This window comes from Amphiura filiformis, chromosome 3 (genome assembly GCF_039555335.1).
Source record: "Amphiura filiformis chromosome 3, Afil_fr2py, whole genome shotgun sequence".
Classification (NCBI taxonomy): Eukaryota; Metazoa; Echinodermata; class Ophiuroidea; order Amphilepidida; family Amphiuridae; genus Amphiura; species Amphiura filiformis.
The window spans coordinates 79750829-79776807 of NC_092630.1; the positions used below are offsets into that span (position 1 = coordinate 79750829).

At 37.0% G+C, this 25979-nt stretch overlaps 1 protein-coding gene across 1 annotated transcript in view; it reads left to right on the plus strand.

The window, feature by feature from the left end:
• The first annotated feature begins 1389 nt into the window (after positions 1 to 1389).
• LOC140149224 (uncharacterized) overlaps positions 1390 to 25979 on the plus strand; it is a 29890-nt gene continuing 5300 nt past the window's right edge. The window contains exons 1-5 of the mRNA XM_072171446.1: positions 1390 to 1769; positions 6190 to 6327; positions 8274 to 8587; positions 8994 to 9066; positions 14920 to 15129. Coding sequence (XP_072027547.1) covers positions 1706 to 1769; positions 6190 to 6327; positions 8274 to 8587; positions 8994 to 9066; positions 14920 to 15129 — 799 coding nt within the window. The 5' untranslated portion in view covers positions 1390 to 1705. The remainder of the gene's footprint in view (positions 1770 to 6189; positions 6328 to 8273; positions 8588 to 8993; positions 9067 to 14919; positions 15130 to 25979) is intronic.

The window sequence follows — 25979 nt, forward strand, 5'->3', positions numbered from 1 at the left end:
ACATTCGCCTTGCTATAAAAATTGAATTGCGTTATCTGCTGACCTAATGAAAAAGGATTTTGGGGGGGGAGGGGAGTGTTAGCTTTCGTTCGATATAAAAAATTCTGATTGGATGAAGGGAACACTCGAGGTTTTGACAAAAACCAATCACAGATGCCTATTTTCCACTTGCAGCACCAGCTAGAAGCTCACACAACTCTTATGATGCTATATGCACTCAACCGTGTAGTGTAAACAAAGACTGTAAGACAATGTACTGCTTGTATTAAGCTCTTGGACGAAATTGTGTGCTCAGGTGTATCGAGGTGGAAACTGCATTTGCAGGGGTGCGTTTATAAGATAATCGTTTTGTGGCCACTTTCCATTGTGATTTTGTATGTTTTTCTTCCTACAAAAATATCTGTGGAGTCAAAACTTGGTAGGTAAAAATAGTACTTGACTCCCGGACTTGACTCTGAAAGGAACAAGCGCTGGCTTGTGAAGGTGGAGTAAAGTATTATTGACGAAGGGACCGAAAAAAAAGAAAAAATTGAACTATGGAACTATAATAAGACTAGAGTGGCTTTAAAGCTATAATGTATGATTTTCATTTTCTTTATACTAGAAATGCTGAAATTAATGTTAGTATGTCAGGAAAGGTTTCTGTCCATTCTAAGCCGAATTAACAATGTAAAGTGAATGTCTATTTTTGATAGCAGCATGGATACTGATATTGGACTCTGTCATTCTTGACATTTGCTTAAAAAGTTACCTTTTTCAGAGTCTTGGTTAGCAGCGACCGGAGGATTGTAAACACTACGCTGAATGAAGACGCCGTGATGGTGTCGCAAGCTACGTCGCTGCTAACCAAGACTCTGAAAAAGGTAACTTTTTAAGCAAATGTCTATTTTTGATGTTTAACGTGGAATTCTATGGGGGAGCTATAGGCCCTAATGGCTGAATGTGACGAGTCAAAATTTGGTTTATTTCATTTAGATGTGATGTGAGTTGGGACATCACAAATAGACCTATGCCAAAAAGTCAGGTTTGAAAATAATAACCAATTTCATATTATAAGATCGTACATTATTTAGCCTAACTTTAATACCAGCTAATGCCAGAAAGTTGTTGAGTTTAGGCCAACATAACAAACTAATAGGCCATAAGGTCAAATCGAGCAATGACGGAAATAAATCAGGAACCATCCCATAACCCTATACGGTACATTCGGGAAACAACAAAGATTAGACTAAACATTTTCTAAATTGGTTTGTTTTAAAATAATAAATAATAGCAACAGTAACTGTTACCATGGTTACGGTCTATTTAAAGAGACAGTAGGCCAGCAATTCGGATGCAGTGGTATGCCATCATTTGCACCCACACGACACGACCATGTACAACAACGTCGATTGGTGTTGATACCCTGGTAATGGGCCTACATTTATAAAAGCCAGCCGGGAAATATCATTGCCTTTCACAACGTCGATTGGTGTTGATACCCTGGTAATGGGCCTACTTTTATAAAAGCCAGCCGGGGAATATCATTGCCTTTCACTTCCGGGCTCATACCATTGAAATCCTGCACATTGATCGCCTGCAATGGTTGTGATATGACCACGATTTATTTTCTACCAATTTCACCCGTATATAGATCATTCCATGATCGCATCTGGCTCATAGCTACCAATTCTTATTTCAAATCTCTGGTTTTCTTCCATCAACTATGGCCAAGTTTAGCCATGCAGTGATTATCAACTTGATTGCATCGTTAGTCAGCATCCAAGAAGGTAAGTGCACACTGCTTCCGCAAAGAAGTAAATGTATGTGCAGAATATTGCTGGTTCAGCTGTGTAGGCCTACAGCAAAATAGGCTACCAATATCGTTTATAATTCTGTAATTTCGTCGACAACGATTCATTTTAAGAATTATGGGGACTTACAACAGGGGACATAGAACTTGTGAATCCTTTATTATTAGCCCTTTGGTTTTTGAAACTAAACTTCAGTATAATAGTACTTAACTCTTGTTCATAGAACATCATCGATGTAATGTCAATGCGTAAGTGGTTTGACTAATTGCAAATGGCTGTGCAATAATTATGAGGGGGAGTAAATTTCCAAACTTTTGGGTTCCCAATTTGCAAAATGGTCTAGTTATAAGCCTATGTTGCGTTTCTGTACTGTTTTTTTAAATGTAAATAGGCTACCAACATCGTTTATAATTCTGTAATTTCGTCGACAACTTTTCGATTCATTTTAAGAATTATGGGGACTTACAACAGGGGGACATAGAACTTGTGAATCCTTTATCATTAGCCCTCGTTTGGGTTTTTGAAACTAACGTCATTGTGTGTTTGGGTAACAACACACCAACAGATGCCCCATGTGTTTCTTGTATACAAAAAAGCAGACAAACAAAGTATTTTTGGTCAGTGACACTTTCAGGATATGTAAAGTGTGTGCTAATGATGACACCTATTGTATTTGAATCGTACCAGAGATGTAGAAACAGAGAAATTAATTAAAAACCAAAACACCCAAAAAAACAGCAAAGGCATTGAACAGCTTTCCGGTCACCCAATACTGGTTGCTAATTATGTACATCGGCAACTCTTTTATCCCTACAGGTCTATCCTACACTAAAAGGCGTTGCAGTGGGTGGGTATTTAACATATGGGTGTATGTTTGCCGTACTCATGATGTTTTGAGCTCTGATATGGGCGCTAGAGCCAAGATAAATCTGGCTAGATCTGTCATTTTGTCTACATACCCGGTAACACTGAGACTAGGTCACTAGATTATACGGAGGTCAGACTAGCATTGAACCAATCAATGTTGATCAATTCCAAAGTATAAAAGTGTCGCTGGATTTCATTGACTCGCTCTAGAGTCGCCTGGGTTTTATACTAATTTATTGTGCATATCTCCACGCCGCCGACAGACTTGATAATTGGTAAACACATCTGACGGCACCTGTTGCATAGCGAAAGTTTGACCAATTAGCGGCGTGTCCACCTTCACAAGCTGCATGACGTAAGTTTACATTACAGCCTATTAGCATAGTGACACCCTCTCATGTCCCGAACATGTATCTGATTTTGTAATGGTAAAATTTTTCGTTCCAGGCATCGTTCTCTGCTTGCAATGTTTTGAATTATGTTATAGGACATTATTCAAGTTTGGTAAAGAATATTAACTAGGATTGCCCATCACTGAGACGAAAACTTCGAAACAAGGATATATTTTAAGTCTTTCAAGTTAAGGTATGAAAATTTTCGCTGTGCAAATTTCACGTTTTATCTTAATAAATGTTCATAATTGTCTAACAATAGGCCTTTTCTTCTCTGATTTATTGTGACTTGTCGGCCCGCTTGTCGGCAAATTTTAGTTATATGTTTGATAATAAAATCGCCCGGTAAAATCGCTAAATTTTAATCTTCTTTTTTTTACTATGAAGCTCATCCAGATTTCAAAATCAGTACAGAAACGTAATAATTAACTTTTTTTTATCAAGTATTAGCAAACGAATTTTGTTTCATCTCTGGATCACCCCGTAAGTTAACTAACTTTTCATTCATATGTTAATTAGAAGTAAACAAAATAGTAAATAAATTAAGAGAACCCCGGGCGAGAACCATTTAAAATTTTAATACTAGTAAAAATATAAAACATGCATTTATAGACTCAAATTTGAAGTTGATTCGCGTAGAAGAAAGAAGAATAAAACAAAAATAATAAAGAGAAATGCAAGAAACATAAAAGAAAGAAAAGAAAAGAATAGACAGAAAGAAACCAAGAGAAAAGAAATAAAACATTTACATTCAAACAAACCATCAATTGCTCACACGTACACCGGGAGATCACCCATCGATTTACACGAGTACGGGAAATCCCCTCGATCGCGTATCGTAGGCCATTTAAACCCAACGTGGTTGTTTGTTATGTATCGAGCACGCTGATTGGCTTAGCCAATATTTTAGTAGTTTATTCGACCAATCAGAAAATTCGTACTTCGCTTCACTGCCAACAATTGTGTGCTGCCAAACCAGGCCGTCGCATTCATTGATTGGCTTATGATTTAGTAAAATCGTCTGTGCAACCAATCACAAAACGGGTTATGGAGCACGTCGGTATAACAATTTTGCTGATGCCAGTGACAGCGTGTGTGTTTATTTGGGAGCAATACATGAATATCGGGAGATTTATCCGCACCAAAAAGAATTATAAATGAACTCATACAGGGGGAATTAATGGCTGCAGGACTCAAACAGGGATATAGCACGATTAGTTTGTAAGCTTTCATCATTTATAAATAACTGTAAACGTATAACTTGGTTCATGAGTTGTTAACCGGTTGTTAAGCTTAAATTTATTAATTTTCATGATTTGATTTTGTAAAAGCCTGACAATTGTAAAGCCTGTAGTTTTATCATGTCATATTCACTGATTCTGTCATGGCAGGAAAAAGTGGGTAATACGGGAAGCTCATTGCAGGGAAATTTTTGGTTTTTGACCAAAAAATTAAAGAAATACATACCGGTATGGGAAATATATGTCATACTGGAGGGAAATTTGGTAAAACTGGAGGGAAATTCTGGATTGCTTGCATGGAAAAAAACATTCTGTGTCTGGAACCGATTCATGAATTCGGCTCCATGCGTCGTCTACTAGGTCTGTTGAAAGGCAACTCTTTTGAAATGGAAACAAGAGTTGATCGATACGTACAATTGGCAATACGACTCTGACGGGATTAAGGCAGTTAAACTAAAGCTACCTGTAAAGTTTGCAACAAGTATTGGCAAAAATAAAACTCATTACCCATTTGGCAATTTTCGTCTCAGATAGTCATATTTAGTACAAGGAACTTTATATACGATGTCCTCATTCACAAACTGATACTAGATCTGTCCATAAGCCTCTTACTGTACGATAATGTGGTGAAGGAATATTACACAGTCAAGAATAGGCTCCATCATCTTTTGGTTCTGATCCCTCCCAGTCTCCCAAAACATCAAAATCATTGTACATTTACTTACTTAAGACTGTCCTTCTTTTTCATATAGCGCAGACAAAGTAGGGCCAACTTGCCTAGAAATGGTCAAATTTTGGCAAGAAATATTAATATCTCTGTGTAATCCTATGTAAGTCCCATATCACATCAAAAATATTTTTGTTAACTTTGTCTACCATCCCTGTGGTTTTGGATTTTTTCTAATGCAGACGTAACAGTGCATGTACACCATTCTGGTTTACATACTGCATTAGTTTTTATCTTGTCTTTGTCTTTGTTCCCCACACCAAGTTGGTATACCTGGCTCGAATCTTTCTGTTTTTATAAATTCTAGGTATCCTCTTGTATCATCCTTTGATCCTTGGTGTGTTTTGTACCTTGTCCGTTGGAGGCACCATTACCTACTTTGTATTACTTCCTGAAAGGCCTGTTCAGTTATCAACATAATCCGAAAAGCGTAAAACACCTTAAAATTATGTTTTTCTTCCTAGGTCTACTGTATCAGTTCTGTTTTTACACCTTGTAATAAAACCATAGCATAAGTCAATATCAATAATTGCCGAAACTCGAAAAACAATCTACAATTATATTATGTTATTGTTGTATCCATTTTAATATTTAACTCTTCTTTAAATGTTTTTGTAAACACTTTCATAGCAATTTCCAACTATGTCATCTCTCCATATTTAAAACCAAACAGTCTAATTTCCCAATATTACCAAATGCCCGACCCATCGACTCGTCCAAACACACAAGGTTCTGAACAGAAACAGTATACAACCAGCTACAACCACACACGTTTTCCAAACACTACCACTCTCCATCTAACACCGACATCAGCTAATAACCGCCAAACCCGAGAACCGTGAAAGCCGAGAACCGCTCTAGTTATAGTACGTTTGGGTCGGAACAATATTGTTAGCTCTTGTTCATAGAACATCATCGATGTAATGTATAGGCATGGACAATACGGTATTAATGTTCAACATGTTCTTATCCCCTGACATCAGCACTTATCGGGACATGTATATTATGATATTGCAAATTATATGGCTTCATTTGGTTTTGTGACGTGCACCCACGACAGGTCAGGTTTGGGGTGCATTTTTACCGAGGCCTTTATTTTCAATTTCTTTTAAGCACCCATAATATTAATAATAATAATATAGTGATATTTTATTTCATTCTCACTGTAGTGATTTGTCAATGTGACTGGAACACTGATGGATTCGGATATCAAAATGTTTATGATAATGCAGCCAGTAACACAAGATGGCAGCTTGTTAACGGCGCAGTACCGGGTGAAGTGAGCCCCGTGGCTGGAGTTGATGGAGGTATATTTTGTATGAATTTATTTTTTTAAATCATTAATGCAAATCCTTTACTTCTACTTCCTCCATTGGCGATCATAGGATTCACTTATCAGTTCAGGAAGATGCAACATGCATTCGCCGTTGAAGTAATGATGTAATTACAATTGGTCATTGCTTGACAAAACTAGTATAGGTTTTTCCATCTCATCGGAGGAGGCTTCATCAGATGTGAGCATCAGATCCACTTTCGCGGGAAACTGGCTTCCGGTTGTGTGAAGTCTCATTTCCAGTCTTCAAAAGTGGGTCAGTAGGCCCCTATACGTGACTTAGGAAATAAGTGCCTTCCTATCTATTCGTGGACTTTGCCCACCTCTTTCTGATCTTCATCGCTTCCCGTACTTCTCTGGACCTTCTGACATGTTATTTGCAAGTATTTTGGAGTCCTCCTAATTGACGACTATATATTTTCCCTTGCAACATGATCAGAAATAGCTGGTTTGGTTTGTTCTTGTTCTGATACTCTGCGTTCTGCCCGAGTAAACTTTTTCTCGGTCACTTTCTTCACCTCCGCTTGATGTTCCGCAAGCCTATCCCAAACAACCGAGAGGTCTCACCAACATAACTGACTGGTAGATGATAAATATCATAACTTGTGCACTAAATGTGAAGTTGAAGACATCATCGAACTCCTCGAATTAATTCTCACCAACATGCACATATTTTGAATTCAGAGGTGCCATAGGTAACGGTTTGGAGCAGCGATGGGCAGCCCAGTCAGCCCCATCATAGCAAATTTTCTTATGGAATTTCTGGAACAGCAAACAATCGAGACTGTCCCGATTGATTGTAAGCCACGATATTTGCGTCGTTATGTGGATGATGCGCTCGAAATCATAAAACAGGTCAAGTCAAAAACCTAACCGATCATCTCAACGAAAGTTGATAAAACAGACAGTATAAAATTTACATTCGAGGAAGAGAAAGAAGGTAAAATACCATTTCTCGACACGCTTATTGTCCGGAAACCTGACGGTTCGGTAAAGCTCCTGGTTTACAGAAAACCAACCCACACTAACCAATATCTTAGATTTAATTCAGAGCACCCTCTCCATCAGAAAATGGGTGTAGTCTTGACGGGAGTCCGGACACTATTTGACCGCATGACAGCTTGGTCACGGATGAAGTGGATAGAGCGAATGAAGAAAAACATGTGCGAGAGCGCTTAGAAAGTTCAAAAGAATCAGGAAAAAGGGAAGGGGATGATAGTGCTCCCTTATGTCAATGGAATTTCTGAAAGAGTTCAAAGAATTTTCAAAAAGCACAAAGTCGACCCTGCAATGAAGCCCCATCAAACCCTCAAAAATACTGGTCCACCCTAAAGACAAGAGAGACAAGCTAAAGACAGGCAACTGTAATAATGAGATCGGCTGCGGAACATCAAGCGGAGGTGAAGAAAGCGTACCGTCCCGAGACAAAATATAGTAGGTGCCGGTGTATACAACATATATTTTGTCCCAGCAGAGAAGATAAGAAAGCATCTTTTCTGGTCTCTTGTATCGGTCTTAGGTAGCGCTTAGTACTAATCGTTTAGGTAAATCTTCGTAGGTATAACTCGTAGGTAACATTATCAACAGGCACTATACTACCGGTCTACTAGGCCTAGATTATTTTTTGCATTCGAATCGAAAGTTACTAACTACGACCTTACCTACAAGTTAACTATACGATCGTCTTAACACGGCCACTGTCCCATAGATTTCTTGTAAACAACTGATATGGCGCAGTATCTACCCCAGAGAAATTGAAATTGAGATATACTAACCCAGTTTTTGCAAGCCGACTCATAAATAATATCGGAAATCAAAGCGTGAACCTCAAGAAGATCATATTGTGAGTTATTGCATGCATTGTTCATACTGTCATCACTAGAATATATGAGTATCCCACTTCCTTTTTTAATTCAATAGGTAACGACTGTTACTTTCTAGCAACAGGAACACGTTCCGGCCACGTCAAGGCTTGGCTTCTATCACCTTGCTATGTCAACTCATCCTCGACGGAAAACATTGCTATATCATATTCTTTCTTCCTATACCACGATGAAGGGGACCTAGGATTTTTGTCTTCGTACTGGAGACCAGGATGCTTTCAATCAAACGACTTGCCAAATGAAATAGAAAATAGAATCGGCAGTACGATATTGGGTATCCAGCTGGACGGCTGGAGTGAAGTACGAAGAGAGATAGACAGAAATACCATACCATCAGATAAGCCATTTCAGGTGTGTAATATGAACTAAATATTATAAAATATTAAGTTATCTGCAACTATTTGATGCCGGATTATCGTTCCAATGTGACGAAGTTAATTAACAGTATGTTAATAAAGTGTTTATTAAATATTACTACAACTTTTACGAGTAAGAACACATGACACAGTCATAAACACAAAATACACACTAAGACCATTGAAGACATGGGACAAAATGAAGATATTTGGTGTGCGCATCAACATGAACAAAACCAAAATAAAAAACACCCCTTTACATTTCCATTTGTTCTTACATGTTTTGTTTTGAAAACTATGCAAATGTGTTATATTTTTATTAAATATATTTCATTACAAACTCTGGAATAGAATAGAATTTGCGGACACTTACCTTTGTAATTCAATTTTGTAATTTGCAGATTGTTTTTGAAGCTATACTGATCGGTGACACAAACAACAGTATTGGTATCGATGCTATTTCTGTTGAAAATGGTATGCATTATTCACGTAAACTGCAAAGGTTTTTGTATATATCAAAACTGCGCAATAATATGGTGTAGAGCTACCATTAGTACCAAAAACCAAAAAACCAAAATATTAACATTTGTGTCACCCTGTAACTATAGGACGTGTTGGGGTGTTTGTGGAGTGTGGATGGGGTGTGTAGGGGTGTGTGTAGTCGGAAGGTGTGCGCTTTGTGAGTGTATTGAGTAGTGCAAGAGTTAGGGTGTGAATAGTACAAAAGTTAGTGTGTAGCAAAAGGAAAATATTATATTATCAGCTAATGCTACAAGCTAATGCCGCTAATGCCGCTAACCCTGCATTACGTAGCTTTATTCAATGCGGTAGTACACGGAGTCCCAGGATGTGGTAAACCTGCATTACGTAGCTTTATTCAATGTGGTAGAACATGGAGTCCCATGATGTGGTAAACCTGCATTACGTAGCTTTATTCAATGTGGTAGTACACGGAGCCCCAAGATGTGGTAAATCTGTATTACTCAGCTTTATTCAATGTGATAGTGGGCGGAGTCCCAGGAAGTGGTAAACCTGTATTACTCAGCTTTAATCAATGTGATAGTGGGCGGAGTCCCAGGATGTGGTAAACCTGTATTACTCAGCTTTATTCAATGTGGTAGAACAAGGAGTCCCAGGATGTGGTAAATCTGTATTACTCAGCTTTATTCAATGTGGTAGTGCGCGGAGTCCCAGGATGTGGTAAACCTGTATTACTCAGCTTTATTCAATGTGATAGAACACGGAGTCCCAGGAAGTGGTAAACCTTCATTACGTAGCTTTATTCAATGTGATAGTACACGGAGTCCCAGGATGTGGTACACCTGCATTACTCAGCTTTATTCAATGTGATAGTGGGCGGAGTCCCAGGAAGTGGTAACCTGCATTACTCAGCTTTATTCAATGTGATAGTGGGCGGAGTCCCAGAATGTGGTAAAATTGCATTACTCAGCTCCATTCAATGTGGTAGTACACGGAGTCCCAGGATGTGGTAAACTCGCATTACGTAGCTTAATTCAATGTGATAGTCATGATAGTGGGCGGTGTCCCAGGATGTGGTAAACCCGCATTACTCAGCTTTATTCAATGTGGTAGTACACGGAGTCCCATGATCTGGTAAACCTGTATCACTAAGGTTTATTCAATGTGGTAGTACACGGAGTCCCAGGATGTGGTAAACCTGCATTACTTATCTGTATTCAATGTGATATTGGGCGGAGTCCCAGGATGTGGTAAACCCGCATTACTCAACTTTATTCAATGTGATAGTGGGCGGAGTCCCAGGATGTGGTAAACTTGCATTACTCAACTTTATTCAATGTGGTAGTACACGGAGTCCCTGGATGTGGTAAACCTGCATTACTTATCTGTATTCAATGTGATATTGGGCGGAGTCCCAGGATGTGGTAAACCCGCATTACTCAACTTTATTCAATGTGGTAACACACGGAGTCCCAGGATGTGGTAAACCTGCATTACGTAGCTTTATTCAATGTGGTAGTACACGGAGTCCCAGGATGTGGTAAACCCGCATTACTCAGCTTTATTCAATGTGGTAGTACACGGAGTCCCAAGATGTGGTAAACCTGCATTACTTATCTGTATTCAATGTGATACTACACGGAGTCCCAGGATGTGGTAAACCTGCATTACTCAGCTTTATTCAATGTGTTAGAACATAGAGTCCCGGATGTGGTAAACCCGCATTACTGTATTCAATGTGATTAGTAAACTTGCATTACTCAACTTTATTCAATGTGGTAAGTGGGCGGAGTCCCAGGATGTGGTAAACCTGCATTACGTAGCTTAATTAAATGTGGTAGTAGACGGAGTCCCAGGATGTGGTAAACCTGCATTACGTAGCTTTATACAATGTGGTAATACACGGAGTCCCAGGATGTGGTAAACCTGCATTACGTAGCTTAATTAAATGTGGTAGTACACGGAGTCCCAGGATGTGGTAAACCTGCATTACTCAACTTTATTCAATGTGGTAGTACACGGAGTCCCAGGATGGGGGTAAACCTGTATTACTAAGGTTTATTCAATGTGGTAAGTGGGCGGAGTCCCAGGATGTGGTAAACCTGCATTACGTAGCTTAATTAAATGTGGTAGTAGACGGAGTCCCAGGATGTGGTAAACCTGCATTACGTAGCTTTATACAATGTGGTAATACACGGAGTCCCAGGATGTGGTAAACCTGCATTACGTAGCTTAATTAAATGTGGTAGTACACGGAGTCCCAGGATGTGGTAAACCTGCATTACGTAGCTTTATTCAATGTGGTAGTACACGGAGTCCCAGGATGTGGTAAACCCGCATTACTCAGCTTTATTCAATGTGGTAGTACACGGAGTCCCAAGATGTGGTAAACCTGCATTACTTATCTGTATTCAATGTGATACTACACGGAGTCCCAGGATGTGGTAAACCTGCATTACTCAGCTTTATTCAATGTGTTAGAACATAGAGTCCCGGGATGTGGTAAACCCGCATTACTGTATTCAATGTGATTAGTAAACTTGCATTACTCAACTTTATTCAATGTGGTAAGTGGGCGGAGTCCCAGGATGTGGTAAACCTGCATTACGTAGCTTAATTAAATGTGGTAGTAGACGGAGTCCCAGGATGTGGTAAACCTGCATTACGTAGCTTTATACAATGTGGTAATACACGGAGTCCCAGGATGTGGTAAACCTGCATTACGTAGCTTAATTAAATGTGGTAGTACACGGAGTCCCAGGATGTGGTAAACCTGCATTACGTAGCTTTATTCAATGTGGTAGTACACGGAGTCCCAGGATGTGGTAAACCTGCATTACTCAGCTTTATTCAATGTGTTAGAACATAGAGTCCCGGGATGTGGTAAACCCGCATTACTGTATTCAACGTGATTAGTAAACTTGCATTACTCAACTTTATTCAATGTGGTAGTACACGGAGTCCCAGGATGGGGGTAAACCTGTATTACTAAGGTTTATTCAATGTGGTAAGTGGGCGGAGTCCCAGGATGTGGTAAACCTGCATTACGTAGCTTAATTAAATGTGGTAGTAGACGGAGTCCCAGGATGTGGTAAACCTGCATTACGTAGCTTTATACAATGTGGTAATACACGGAGTCCCAGGATGTGGTAAACCTGCATTACGTAGCTTAATTAAATGTGGTAGTACACGGAGTCCCAGGATGTGGTAAACCTGCATTACGTAGCTTTATTCAATGTGGTAGTACACGGAGTCCCAGGATGTGGTAAACCTGCATTACGTAGCTTTATTCAATGTGGTAGTGCACGGTGTCCCAGGATGTGGTAAACCCGCATTACCCAGCTTTATTCAATGTGTTAGAACATAGAGTCCCGGGATGTGGTAAACCCGTATTACTGTATTCAATGTGATTTGTAAACTTGCATTACTCAACTTTATTCAATGTGGTAGTACACGGAGTCCCAGGATGGGGTAAACCTGTATCACTAAGGTTTATTCAATGTGGTAAGTGGGCGGAGTCCCAGGCCTGGTAAACCTGCATTACGTAGCTTAATTAAATGTGGTAGTAGACGGAGTCCCAGGATGTGGTAAACCTGCATTACGTAGCTTTATTCAATGTGGTAGTACACGGAGTCCCAGGATGTGGTAAACCTGCATTACGTAGCTTAATTAAATGTGGTAGTACACGGAGTCCCAGGATGTGGTAAACCTACATTACGTAGCTTTATTCAATGTGGTAGTACACGGAGTCCCAGGATGTGGTAAACTTGCATTACTCAGCTTTATTCAATGTGATACTACACGGAGTCCCAGGATGTGGTAAACCTGCATTACTCAGCTTTATTCAATGTGGTAGTACACGGAGTCCCAGGATGTGGTAAACCTGCATTACGTAGCTTTATTCAATGTGATACTACACGGAGTCCCAGGATGTGGTAAACCTGCATTACTCAGCTTTATTCAATGTGGTAGTACACGGAGTCCCAGGATGTGGTAAACCTGCATTACGTAACTTTATTCGATGTGATACTACACGGAGTCCCAGGATGTGGTAAACCTGCATTACTCAGCTTTATTCAATGTGGTAGTACACGGAGTCCCAGGATGTGGTAAACCTGCATTACGTAGCTTTATTCAATGTGATACTACACGGAGTCCCAGGATGTGGTAAACCTGCATTACTCAGCTTTATTCAATGTGATACTACACGGAGTCCCAGGATGTGGTAAACCTGCATTACTCAGCTTTATTCAATGTGGTAGTACACGGAGTCCCAGGATGTGGTAAACCTGCATTACGTAGCTTTATTCGATGTGATACTACACGGAGTCCCAGGATGTGGTAAACCTGCATTACTCAGCTTTATTCAATGTGGTAGTACACGGAGTCCCAGGATGTGGTAAACCTGCATTACGTAGCTTTATTCAATGTGATACTACACGGAGTCCCAGGATGTGGTAAACCTGCATTACTCAGCTTTATTCAATGTGGTAGTACACGGAGTCCCAGGATGTGGTAAACCTGCATTACTTATCTGTATTCAATGTGATATTGGGCGGAGTCCCAGGATGTGGTAAACCTGCATTACGTAGCTTTATTCAATGTGGTAGTATACGGAGTCCCATGATCTGGTAAACCTGCATCACTCAGCTTTATTCAATGTGATAGTGGGCGGAGTCCCAGGATGTGGTAAACCTGCATTACTCAGCTTTATTCAATATGATAGTGGGCGGAGTCCCGGGATGTGGTAAACCTGCATTACGTAGCTTTATTCAATGTGATACTACACGGAGTCCCAGGATGTGGTAAACCTGCATTACTCAGCTTTATTCAATATGATACTACACGGAGTCCCCGGATGTGGTAAACCTGCATTACGTAGCTTTATTCAATGTGATACTACACGGAGTCCCAGGATGTGGTAAACCTGCATTACGCAGCTTTATTCAATGTGGTAGTATACGGAGTCCCATGATCTGGTAAACCTGCATCACTCAGCTTTATTCAATGTGATAGTGGGCGGAGTCCAAAGATGTGGTAAAACTGCATTACGTAGCTTTATTCAATGTGATAGTGGGCGGAGTCCAAAGATGTGGTAAAACTGCATTACGTAGCTTTATTCAATGTGATAGTACATGGAGTCCCGGGATTTGGTAAACCTGCATTACTCAGCCTTATTCAATGTGATAATGCGCGGAATCCCAGGATGTGGGTATGGGGATGTGAGTGTGTGGTTATTAGGGTGTGAGTATGAGGTTCTTAGGGTGTGACTGTGGGGTTCTTGGGTGTGAGTGTGGGGTACTCGGGGAGTGTGTGGGGTGTGTGTATGGTGCATAAGTGGGCGCATGATCTTAAAGAGAATAATAACGAGATTTTTTGTAACCAGTGTCCGTGTGCGTGTATTTAAAACAAAACAAAACAAAACAAAACAAAAAACTACGATTAATAGTGCGCTATGCACAGTCTTGTTTTGCACACACACCAGCACACTAGACAATCCACAATTGGCCTTCGCAGCAAGAATCGGCTCCCCAAAGTTTCGTACGGCGCGGCGTACACAAGACAATAAGCAGGAAGTTCCTTGTCCAGGGGAATTTCAAGCTAAGTCAATTTTTCCACGAGAGTATACTAAACCACTGCCAAGGTTCGAACTCTTAACCTATCGCACCGTTGAGCTAACTTGACTGCGGGCTGCGGCATAATGTAGGGGTATGTTTGTGTATGGGGTGGGGGGGTGTGTGGGAAGTGGTTTTGTTTGTGTATGCGTACATGTTATTAGTATGATTTAAGCTAATTTATATCACCACCTGATCAATAGTATCTTGCCACTCTTCTTCCAATACGCAGCCTTAGGCTTTACATTAACAACTATGCAGCCAAGTGTTAGCACCACCAGCTCTATAGACAGCGATGTACCTACTTCAACTCTAATGTCATTTGACATGGCTACTACTTCAGCTCTAATGCCGGTTGATATGGCCACTTCAGGTGCAAACATTGGCAGCAATGAAACATCTAATGTCACGTTGAACTTCTGCAATTCAAATTTGGTCATAGGTAAGAAAGTTGTATTATAGGTTGCATAATTATTATTGTACTTACCGGTTTAACATTTTTTTAAACCCGTTTTATTTTTTGGTTATATGGGATTTGTTCAGATGATAAAACGCAATGTAAAGATAATGAATAATTCATGGAAATAACCTAAAAGCTGATAATGACAGTACTTCCATGAATTATAATACTAATGTAACGGGCACCAGAATGGTTGGTCTTAATAATAAGTGTAGGGTTTGAAATGTTAGGAATTAAGGTAATATCATTATTTACCATGTTTATTATTTTGTTCATTTTGAATGTGTCATTCTTAATTAATGTAGGTTTTTGGTTTCATATCAAATTATATTTCTATCTGTTGCGTAATTAATCGATCATAATCATCATCAAGTTAAGTTATTTTCCATCATAATCATCATTGTCTTTGAAATTGTTTTTAATAGATCATGGTTTATTTATCTTTAATTTGAATAGGTCATTCACCTCATTGAGTATGAAAATGTAGGCATCCTTTGATTCTCAAGTTTATGAGTATTTAAAATGTTTATGTCTTCATTGTTTATTGTCCTCCATTCATAGAAGTTTTAAGAGCACTTTAGCAAGTGATTCCTTTTATATGAGTGTGTATTGTTATCCTAAAAACTTAAGTGTGGTGTAAATCATTGCCACTTATCTTTTGGCTTGAGATGGTAGGTGACGTACTTATGATTATTCATGAGAAAGTTTTATCTCTTTAACGGGTTGTGTATTGTTAAGAGTAGTCATTAAGTAAATGCTTTGTTAGGGTTATTATTTATGCTGTTGCAGAGATGGTACTTAAGTTGGTTTTCAAGTGTTTTTCCCATATGAACTTGTCTCTGATAATTTTACTTCACTTCCATCCAAGCATTCAACTGATTAACATCAAATATTCCATCTTAGCTTCCAACTGGTCAACATCAACAACTTAATCTTCATATCATATTATTACTATTATTAATTGCATCCATCTTCTTCAAGAATATTGTTTCTGCGTATCACCATATTATATTATATTAAAGCCGGAGCATTAACAGCGTATATATCTTCAAGTTTCCATCTGTGTCTATTTATTTTGTGTAACGGTATTGGACATTTATTATCGCCCGAATAAGTCCCTGGATCCAAAGTTGAACAAAAAGAAAATCACCCTAAAAAATCTTTACCGTTACATTGGCGCCCAACGTGGGGCTAAAAATCGGCGATAACTTTTCTTCAACAAATTGGATCAGGGCACCCACGACCCTTGGACTACATCATGATAACTAATATTATCTCGCGGCTGGAAGCCTTGGAAGCTGAAATGAACTATCTTCGTCATCTCCATCACTCTAGACAGCGTTCATCTCCATCATATACAGGACCAACATATCTCGCCCATCAGATATCAGGACATGTAAAGTGGTTCAACGTTAAGAACGGATATGGCTTCATCACCCGCGATGACACCAGAGAAGATGTGTTTGTGCATTGGCGAGGTATCACCATGAACAATCCAGCAAAAGTTCAAGCGAGTGTAGGCGACGGTGAAGCGGTTGTATTTGACATTGTGCTTATTCCCGGACGCACTCCTGAAGCCATTCATGTCACCAGCCCTGGAGGCGCCTGTGTTCTTGGAAGTAGCTTTGCAATGGACAGACCCTGCTTCATCCATAATGTACAGTATCAACCTGCATGTGTTGCTTCTCATACTCAAACTGATCCAACTGATGAAAGTCATGCAATTGAGCCTGAATGTGAACATACATGTAGTGAATCTGACTTTGAACCTGAGCATGCTGATAATGATAGTGATGATGATATGTTTGAATACAATTCTGACGACATTCCGTGTGGTAGTGATGTTATTTCTGAACACTCTATACCTGTTGATGATAACTTGCCACCAGCTGCTGATGATATTGCTCCTTTGGTTGACATTATTTCTGAAGAATTACCTCATGAAGATCCATCACCTGTTCATGCTGACTTGCCACCATCTGATGATAGTGCTTCCATACATGAAGTTGATACTATTTCTGAAGAATTACCTCATGAAGATCCATCATCTGAACCATCTAAATCTGATTCATGTAGTGACTCTGAACTGAATGTTGCTAAAATCCACATCAAACAATATTTTCATCATATTTTAAAGTGTCATAATTATACACGTAAATGTCGAGGACGCCATTTCCTCGCAGCAGAGTTGAAAGTAGCTGTCATCACTCCTATCTGAGTAACTTCATATTATGTTTGTCAAATAATGGTTCTTAATGCTTCATTTTATGATCATGATTAAGTTTGTTTTCTTCTTCGTGTACAACTTAAATTCTTAAAATCATTATTTTGGAAGTGTTTATCATGTTTATATAGTTTCGTAAAGAGTAAGTTTGAAGATGTGCACTTATTCAAACTTAGTTCCTCTTTCAAATTAAGAGTTGCGGTCCTCTTTGTGATTCTATTATTTTGCTCATTAAAATTCTGAGTATGTCAAGGCATTTTATTAATCATGTTATTGCTTTGAGTTTGAAACCATTATTTTACTTCACTATATTATTTCACTCCATGTTTTATGTATGCCAAAGGAGTAAAGTTGAGCATCATAACTGCTCACATCCAATTTCTCTTTAAAAAAAACCCAGAGTTTTTGATAGTCTCCTGTTGTTCTACATGTTTATTGATTTTCATTATGCAAACTGATGTTTTATGAATTGATTTGAACAGGTTTCCAAACTAAACCTATTGTTGTGATATTTTGTGTTTTGGCATATTTTAGATCATTACCAAAGTGATCCAATTTGCATGCTATTGTCAATCCAAAATTATCATCAAATCATCTGAATATTTCTTTGTCATCAGTTATTTAAAAAAAAAAAAAAAAAAAAGGGTATTTTTCATTTCCATCATGATACCATCTTGAGTAATTTGCCAATTTATCTCGTAATTTATTTTTCTTTAAACATGTCATTTGATATGAGCTAAGTTATGAACCTTAACATTGTGTTCTATTAATATTGTGTTCAATAATCATATCATAAAGATTATGGTTTGCCAATTGTTTATTTTGGTTCACTATTTTGTTTGAGTAATGTATAGGTCTAAACCTATATTTTATTAATTATGTTTTTGGCATGAAGATCACGGGAAAAAGATGATCTTAATTTGCGCAACATGTCATCACATTTTTCCAAAATAGCTGCTCACAAATGTTTTTATTATTTTATGATATCATGTCTCATTCATCGTATCATGATATTGATTTTATTGATATGTCATCTACATGAAAGAATTATGTGTAGAACCACCAATCGTGTTTTCTATTTTGTTCTTGATTTCATTGTCAGGAATATTAATGATTTGTTAATTAGGTATCCTCCATCTTAAGTTCATTAAGTTCATAATTATCTTGTCATCTTATAATTTGCTTGTTTTCCATCGTATTCATGCAAAAGTTATTAACTTATTTATTTTTGATCTGTGTCATTTTCACATGACTAAATTAAAAGTAGAATCTCAAAAATGTATTCTACATGTCATTGATGTAGGTCTTTATTTTCTTCCAAATTATCTTGTTTATCATGCTTCATTTAAAATGAGTCATTGCATTCATAACATTGTGAAGTTTTGTTTCTTCCAAAGTGTTAATTGTTTTATCATGAAAAGTTTCTTTTGATTTATAAGTCAGATTTGGATGTGGTCATGAAAGTCATAAAAGTTGAAGTGTGGTTATTGAATCTTTTGTATTGTTTGGTATTTACAGCAAAGTGTACTTTTTGGATATCACACCAAATTAGGAAGTCATAAATGCACTTTAATTTGTAAAGAGATAGTTACATCACTTAATTATGTACATATTTGATTATTATGTTTTTGTTGAAATTTGTAACATTCTTCAAATTATCATCTTCCAAATTTCACGTAAAATGCCGAGACGTCATTTTCTTTGCAGCAGGGGTGAATGTAACGGGCACCAGAATGGTTGGTCTTAATAATAAGTGTAGGGTTTGAAATGTTAGGAATTAAGGTAATATCATTATTTACCATGTTTATTATTTTGTTCATTTTGAATGTGTCATTCTTAATTAATGTAGGTTTTTGGTTTCATATCAAATTATATTTCTATCTGTTGCGTAATTAATCGATCATAATCATCATCAAGTTAAGTTATTTTCCATCATAATCATCATTGTCTTTGAAATTGTTTTTAATAGATCATGGTTTATTTATCTTTAATTTGAATAGGTCATTCACCTCATTGAGTATGAAAATGTAGGCATCCTTTGATTCTCAAGTTTATGAGTATTTAAAATGTTTATGTCTTCATTGTTTATTGTCCTCCATTCATAGAAGTTTTAAGAGCACTTTAGCAAGTGATTCCTTTTATATGAGTGTGTATTGTTGTCCTAAAAACTTACGTGTGGTGTAAATCATTGCCACTTATCTTTTGGCTTGAGATGGTAGGTGACGTACTTATGATTATTCATGAGAAAGTTTTATCTCTTTAACGGGTTGTGTATTGTTAAGAGTAGTCATTAAGTAAATGCTTTGTTAGGGTTATTATTTATGCTGTTGCAGAGATGGTACTTAAGTTGGTTTTCAAGTGTTTTTCCCATATGAACTTGTCTCTGATAATTTTACTTCACTTCCATCCAAGCATTCAACTGATTAACATCAAATATTCCATCTTAGCTTCCAACTGGTCAACATCAACAACTTAATCTTCATATCATATTATTACTATTATTAATTGCATCCATCTTCTTCAAGAATATTGTTTCTGCGTATCACCATATTATATTATATTAAAGCCGGAGCATTAACAGCGTATATATCTTCAAGTTTCCATCTGTGTCTATTTATTTTGTGTAACGGTATTGGACATTTATTATCGCCCGAATAAGTCCCTGGATCCAAAGTTGAACAAAAAGAAAATCACCCTAAAAAATCTTTACCGTTACATTGGCGCCCAACGTGGGGCTAAAAATCGGCGATAACTTTTCTTCAACAAATTGGATCAGGGCACCCACGACCCTTGGACTACATCATGATAACTAATATTATCTCGCGGCTGGAAGCCTTGGAAGCTGAAATGAACTATCTTCGTCATCTCCATCACTCTAGACAGCGTTCATCTCCATCATATACAGGACCAACATATCTCGCCCATCAGATATCAGGACATGTAAAGTGGTTCAACGTTAAGAACGGATATGGCTTCATCACCCGCGATGACACCAGAGAAGATGTGTTTGTGCATTGGCGAGGTATCACCATGAACAATCCAGCAAAAGTTAAAGCGAGTGTAGGCGACGGTGAAGCGGTTGTATTTGACATTGTGCTTATTCCCGGACGCACTCCTGAAGCCATTCATGTCACCGGCCCTGGAGGCGCCTGTGTTCTTGGAAGTAGCTTTGCAATGGACAGACCCTGCTTCATCCATAATGTACAGTATCAACCTGCATGTGTTGCTTCTCATACTCAAACTGATCCAACTGATGAAAGTCATGCAATTGAGCCTGAATGTGAACATACATGTAGTGAATCTGACTTTGAACCTGAGCATGCTGATAATGATAGTGATGATGATATGTTTGAATACAATTCTGACGACATTCCGTGTGGTAGTGATGTTATTTCTGAACACTCTATACCTGTTGATGATAACTTGCCACCAGCTGCTGATGATATTGCTCCTTTGGTTGACATTATTTCTGAAGAATTACCTCATGAAGATCCATCACCTGTTCATGCTGACTTGCCACCATCTGATGATAGTGCTTCCATACATGAAGTTGATACTATTTCTGAAGAATTACCTCATGAAGATCCATCATCTGAACCATCTAAATCTGATTCATGTAGTGACTCTGAACTGAATGTTGCTAAAATCCACATCAAACAATATTTTCATCATATTTTAAAGTGTCATAATTATACACGTAAATGTCGAGGACGCCATTTCCTCGCAGCAGAGTTGAAAGTAGCTGTCATCACTCCTATCTGAGTAACTTCATATTATGTTTGTCAAATAATGGTTCTTAATGCTTCATTTTATGATCATGATTAAGTTTGTTTTCTTCTTCGTGTACAACTTAAATTCTTAAAATCATTATTTTGGAAGTGTTTATCATGTTTATATAGTTTCGTAAAGAGTAAGTTTGAAGATGTGCACTTATTCAAACTTAGTTCCTCTTTCAAATTAAGAGTTGCGGTCCTCTTTGTGATTCTATTATTTTGCTCATTAAAAATCTGAGTATGTCAAGGCATTTTATTAATCATGTTATTGCTTTGAGTTTGAAACCATTATTTTACTTCACTATATTATTTCACTCCATGTTTTATGTATGCCAAAGGAGTAAAGTTGAGCATCATAACTGCTCACATCCAATTTCTCTTTAAAAAAAAACCAGAGTTTTTGATAGTCTCCTGTTGTTCTACATGTTTATTGATTTTCATTATGCAAACTGATGTTTTATGAATTGATTTGAACAGGTTTCCAAACTAAACCTATTGTTGTGATATTTTGTGTTTTGGCATATTTTAGATCATTACCAAAGTGATCCAATTTGCATGCTATTGTCAATCCAAAATTATCATCAAATCATCTGAATATTTCTTTGTCATCAGTTATTTAAAAAAAAAAAAAAAAAAAGGGTATTTTTCATTTCCATCATGATACCATCTTGAGTAATTTGCCAATTTATCTCGTAATTTATTTTTCTTTAAACATGTCATTTGATATGAGCTAAGTTATGAACCTTAACATTGTGTTCTATTAATATTGTGTTCAATAATCATATCATAAAGATTATGGTTTGCCAATTGTTTATTTTGGTTCACTATTTTGTTTGAGTAATGTATAGGTCTAAACCTATATTTTATTAATTATGTTTTTGGCATGAAGATCACGGGAAAAAGATGATCTTAATTTGCGCAACATGTCATCACATTTTTCCAAAATAGCTGCTCACAAATGTTTTTATTATTTTATGATATCATGTCTCATTCATCGTATCATGATATTGATTTTATTGATATGTCATCTGCATGAAAGAATTATGTGTAGAACCACCAATCGTGTTTTCTATTTTGTTCTTGATTTCATTGTCAGGAATATTAATGATTTGTTAATTAGGTATCCTCCATCTTAAGTTCATTAAGTTCATAATTATCTTGTCATCTTATAATTTGCTTGTTTTCCATCGTATTCATGCAAAAGTTATTAACTTATTTATTTTTGATCTGTGTCATTTTCACATGACTAAATTAAAAGTAGAATCTCAAAATGTATTCTACATGTCATTGATGTAGGTCTTTATTTTCTTCCAAATTATCTTGTTTATCATGCTTCATTTAAAATGAGTCATTGCATTCATAACATTGTGAAGTTTTGTTTCTTCCAAAGTGTTAATTGTTTTATCATGAAAAGTTTCTTTTGATTTATAAGTCAGATTTGGATGTGGTCATGAAAGTCATAAAAGTTGAAGTGTGGTTATTGAATCTTTTGTATTGTTTGGTATTTACAGCAAAGTGTACTTTTTGGATATCACACCAAATTAGGAAGTCATAAATGCACTTTAATTTGTAAAGAGATAGTTACATCACTTAATTATGTACATATTTGATTATTATGTTTTGTTGAAATTTGTAACATTCTTCAAATTATCATCTTCCAAATTTCACGTAAAATGCCGAGACGTCATTTTCTTTGCAGCAGGGGTGAATGTAACGGGCACCAGAATGGTTGGTCTTAATAATAAGTGTAGGGTTTGAAATGTTAGGAATTAAGGTAATATCATTATTTACCATGTTTATTATTTTGTTCATTTTGAATGTGTCATTCTTAATTAATGTAGGTTTTTGGTTTCATATCAAATTATATTTCTATCTGTTGCGTAATTAATCGATCATAATCATCATCAAGTTAAGTTATTTTCCATCATAATCATCATTGTCTTTGAAATTGTTTTTAATAGATCATGGTTTATTTATCTTTAATTTGAATAGGTCATTCACCTCATTGAGTATGAAAATGTAGGCATCCTTTGATTCTCAAGTTTATGAGTATTTAAAATGTTTATGTCTTCATTGTTTATTGTCCTCCATTCATAGAAGTTTTAAGAGCACTTTAGCAAGTGATTCCTTTTATATGAGTGTGTATTGTTATCCTAAAACTTAAGTGTGGTGTAAATCATTGCCACTTATCTTTTGGCTTGAGATGGTAGGTGACGTACTTATGATTATTCATGAGAAAGTTTTATCTCTTTAACGGGTTGTGTATTGTTAAGAGTAGTCATTAAGTAAATGCTTTGTTAGGGTTATTATTTATGCTGTTGCAGAGATGGTACTTAAGTTGGTTTTCAAGTGTTTTTCCCATATGAACTTGTCTCTGATAATTTTACTTCACTTCCATCCAAGCATTCAACTGATTAACATCAAATATTCCATCTTAGCTTCCAACTGGTCAACATCAACAACTTAATCTTCATATCATATTATTACTATTATTAATTGCATCCATCTTCTTCAAGAATATTGTTTCTGCGTATCACCATATTATATTATATTAAAGCCGGAGCATTAACAGCGTATATATCTTCAAGTTTCCATCTGTGTCTATTTATTTTGTGTAACGGTATTGGACATTTATTATCGCCCGAATAAGTCCCTGGATCCAAAGTTGAACAAAAAGAAAATCACCCTAAAAAATCTTTACCGTTACATTGGCGCCCAACGTGGGGCTAAAATCGGCGATAACTTTTCTTCAACAAATTGGATCAGGGCACCCACGACCCTTGGACTACATCATGATAACTAATATTATCTCGCGGCTGGAAGCCTTGGAAGCTGAAATGAACTATCTTCGTCATCTCCATCACTCTAGACAGCGTTCATCTCCATCATATACAGGACCAACATATCTCGCCCATCAGATATCAGGACATGTAAAGTGGTTCAACGTTAAGAACGGATATGGCTTCATCACCCGCGATGACACCAGAGAAGATGTGTTTGTGCATTGGCGAGGTATCACCATGAACAATCCAGCAAAAGTTAAAGCGAGTGTAGGCGACGGTGAAGCGGTTGTATTTGACATTGTGCTTATTCCCGGACGCACTCCTGAAGCCATTCATGTCACCGGCCCTGGAGGCGCCTGTGTTCTTGGAAGTAGCTTTGCAATGGACAGACCCTGCTTCATCCATAATGTACAGTATCAACCTGCATGTGTTGCTTCTCATACTCAAACTGATCCAACTGATGAAAGTCATGCAATTGAGCCTGAATGTGAACATACATGTAGTGAATCTGACTTTGAACCTGAGCATGCTGATAATGATAGTGATGATGATATGTTTGAATACAATTCTGACGACATTCCGTGTGGTAGTGATGTTATTTCTGAACACTCTATACCTGTTGATGATAACTTGCCACCAGCTGCTGATGATATTGCTCCTTTGGTTGACATTATTTCTGAAGAATTACCTCATGAAGATCCATCACCTGTTCATGCTGACTTGCCACCATCTGATGATAGTGCTTCCATACATGAAGTTGATACTATTTCTGAAGAATTACCTCATGAAGATCCATCATCTGAACCATCTAAATCTGATTCATGTAGTGACTCTGAACTGAATGTTGCTAAAATCCACATCAAACAATATTTTCATCATATTTTAAAGTGTCATAATTATACACGTAAATGTCGAGGACGCCATTTCCTCGCAGCAGAGTTGAAAGTAGCTGTCATCACTCCTATCTGAGTAACTTCATATTATGTTTGTCAAATAATGGTTCTTAATGCTTCATTTTATGATCATGATTAAGTTTGTTTTCTTCTTCGTGTACAACTTAAATTCTTAAAATCATTATTTTGGAAGTGTTTATCATGTTTATATAGTTTCGTAAAGAGTAAGTTTGAAGATGTGCACTTATTCAAACTTAGTTCCTCTTCAAATTAAGAGTTGCGGTCCTCTTTGTGATTCTATTATTTTGCTCATTAAAATCTGAGTATGTCAAGGCATTTTATTAATCATGTTATTGCTTTGAGTTTGAAACCATTATTTTACTTCACTATATTATTTCACTCCATGTTTTATGTATGCCAAAGGAGTAAAGTTGAGCATCATAACTGCTCACATCCAATTTCTCTTTTAAAAAAAACCAGAGTTTTTGATAGTCTCCTGTTGTTCTACATGTTTATTGATTTTCATTATGCAAACTGATGTTTTATGAATTGATTTGAACAGGTTTCCAAACTAAACCTATTGTTGTGATATTTTGTGTTTTGGCATATTTTAGATCATTACCAAAGTGATCCAATTTGCATGCTATTGTCAATCCAAAATTATCATCAAATCATCTGAATATTTCTTTGTCATCAGTTATTTAAAAAAAAAAAAAAGGGTATTTTTCATTTCCATCATGATACCATCTTGAGTAATTTGCCAATTTATCTCGTAATTTATTTTTCTTTAAACATGTCATTTGATATTCGCTAAGTTATGAACCTTAACATTGTGTTCTATTAATATTGTGTTCAATAATCATATCATAAAGATTATGGTTTGCCAATTGTTTATTTTGGTTCACTATTTTGTTTGAGTAATGTATAGGTCTAAACCTATATTTTATTAATTATGTTTTTGGCATGAAGATCACGGGAAAAAGATGATCTTAATTTGCGCAACATGTCATCACATTTTTCCAAAATAGCTGCTCACAAATGTTTTTATTATTTTATGATATCATGTCTCATTCATCGTATCATGATATTGATTTTATTGATATGTCATCTGCATGAAAGAATTATGTGTAGAACCACCAATCGTGTTTTCTATTTTGTT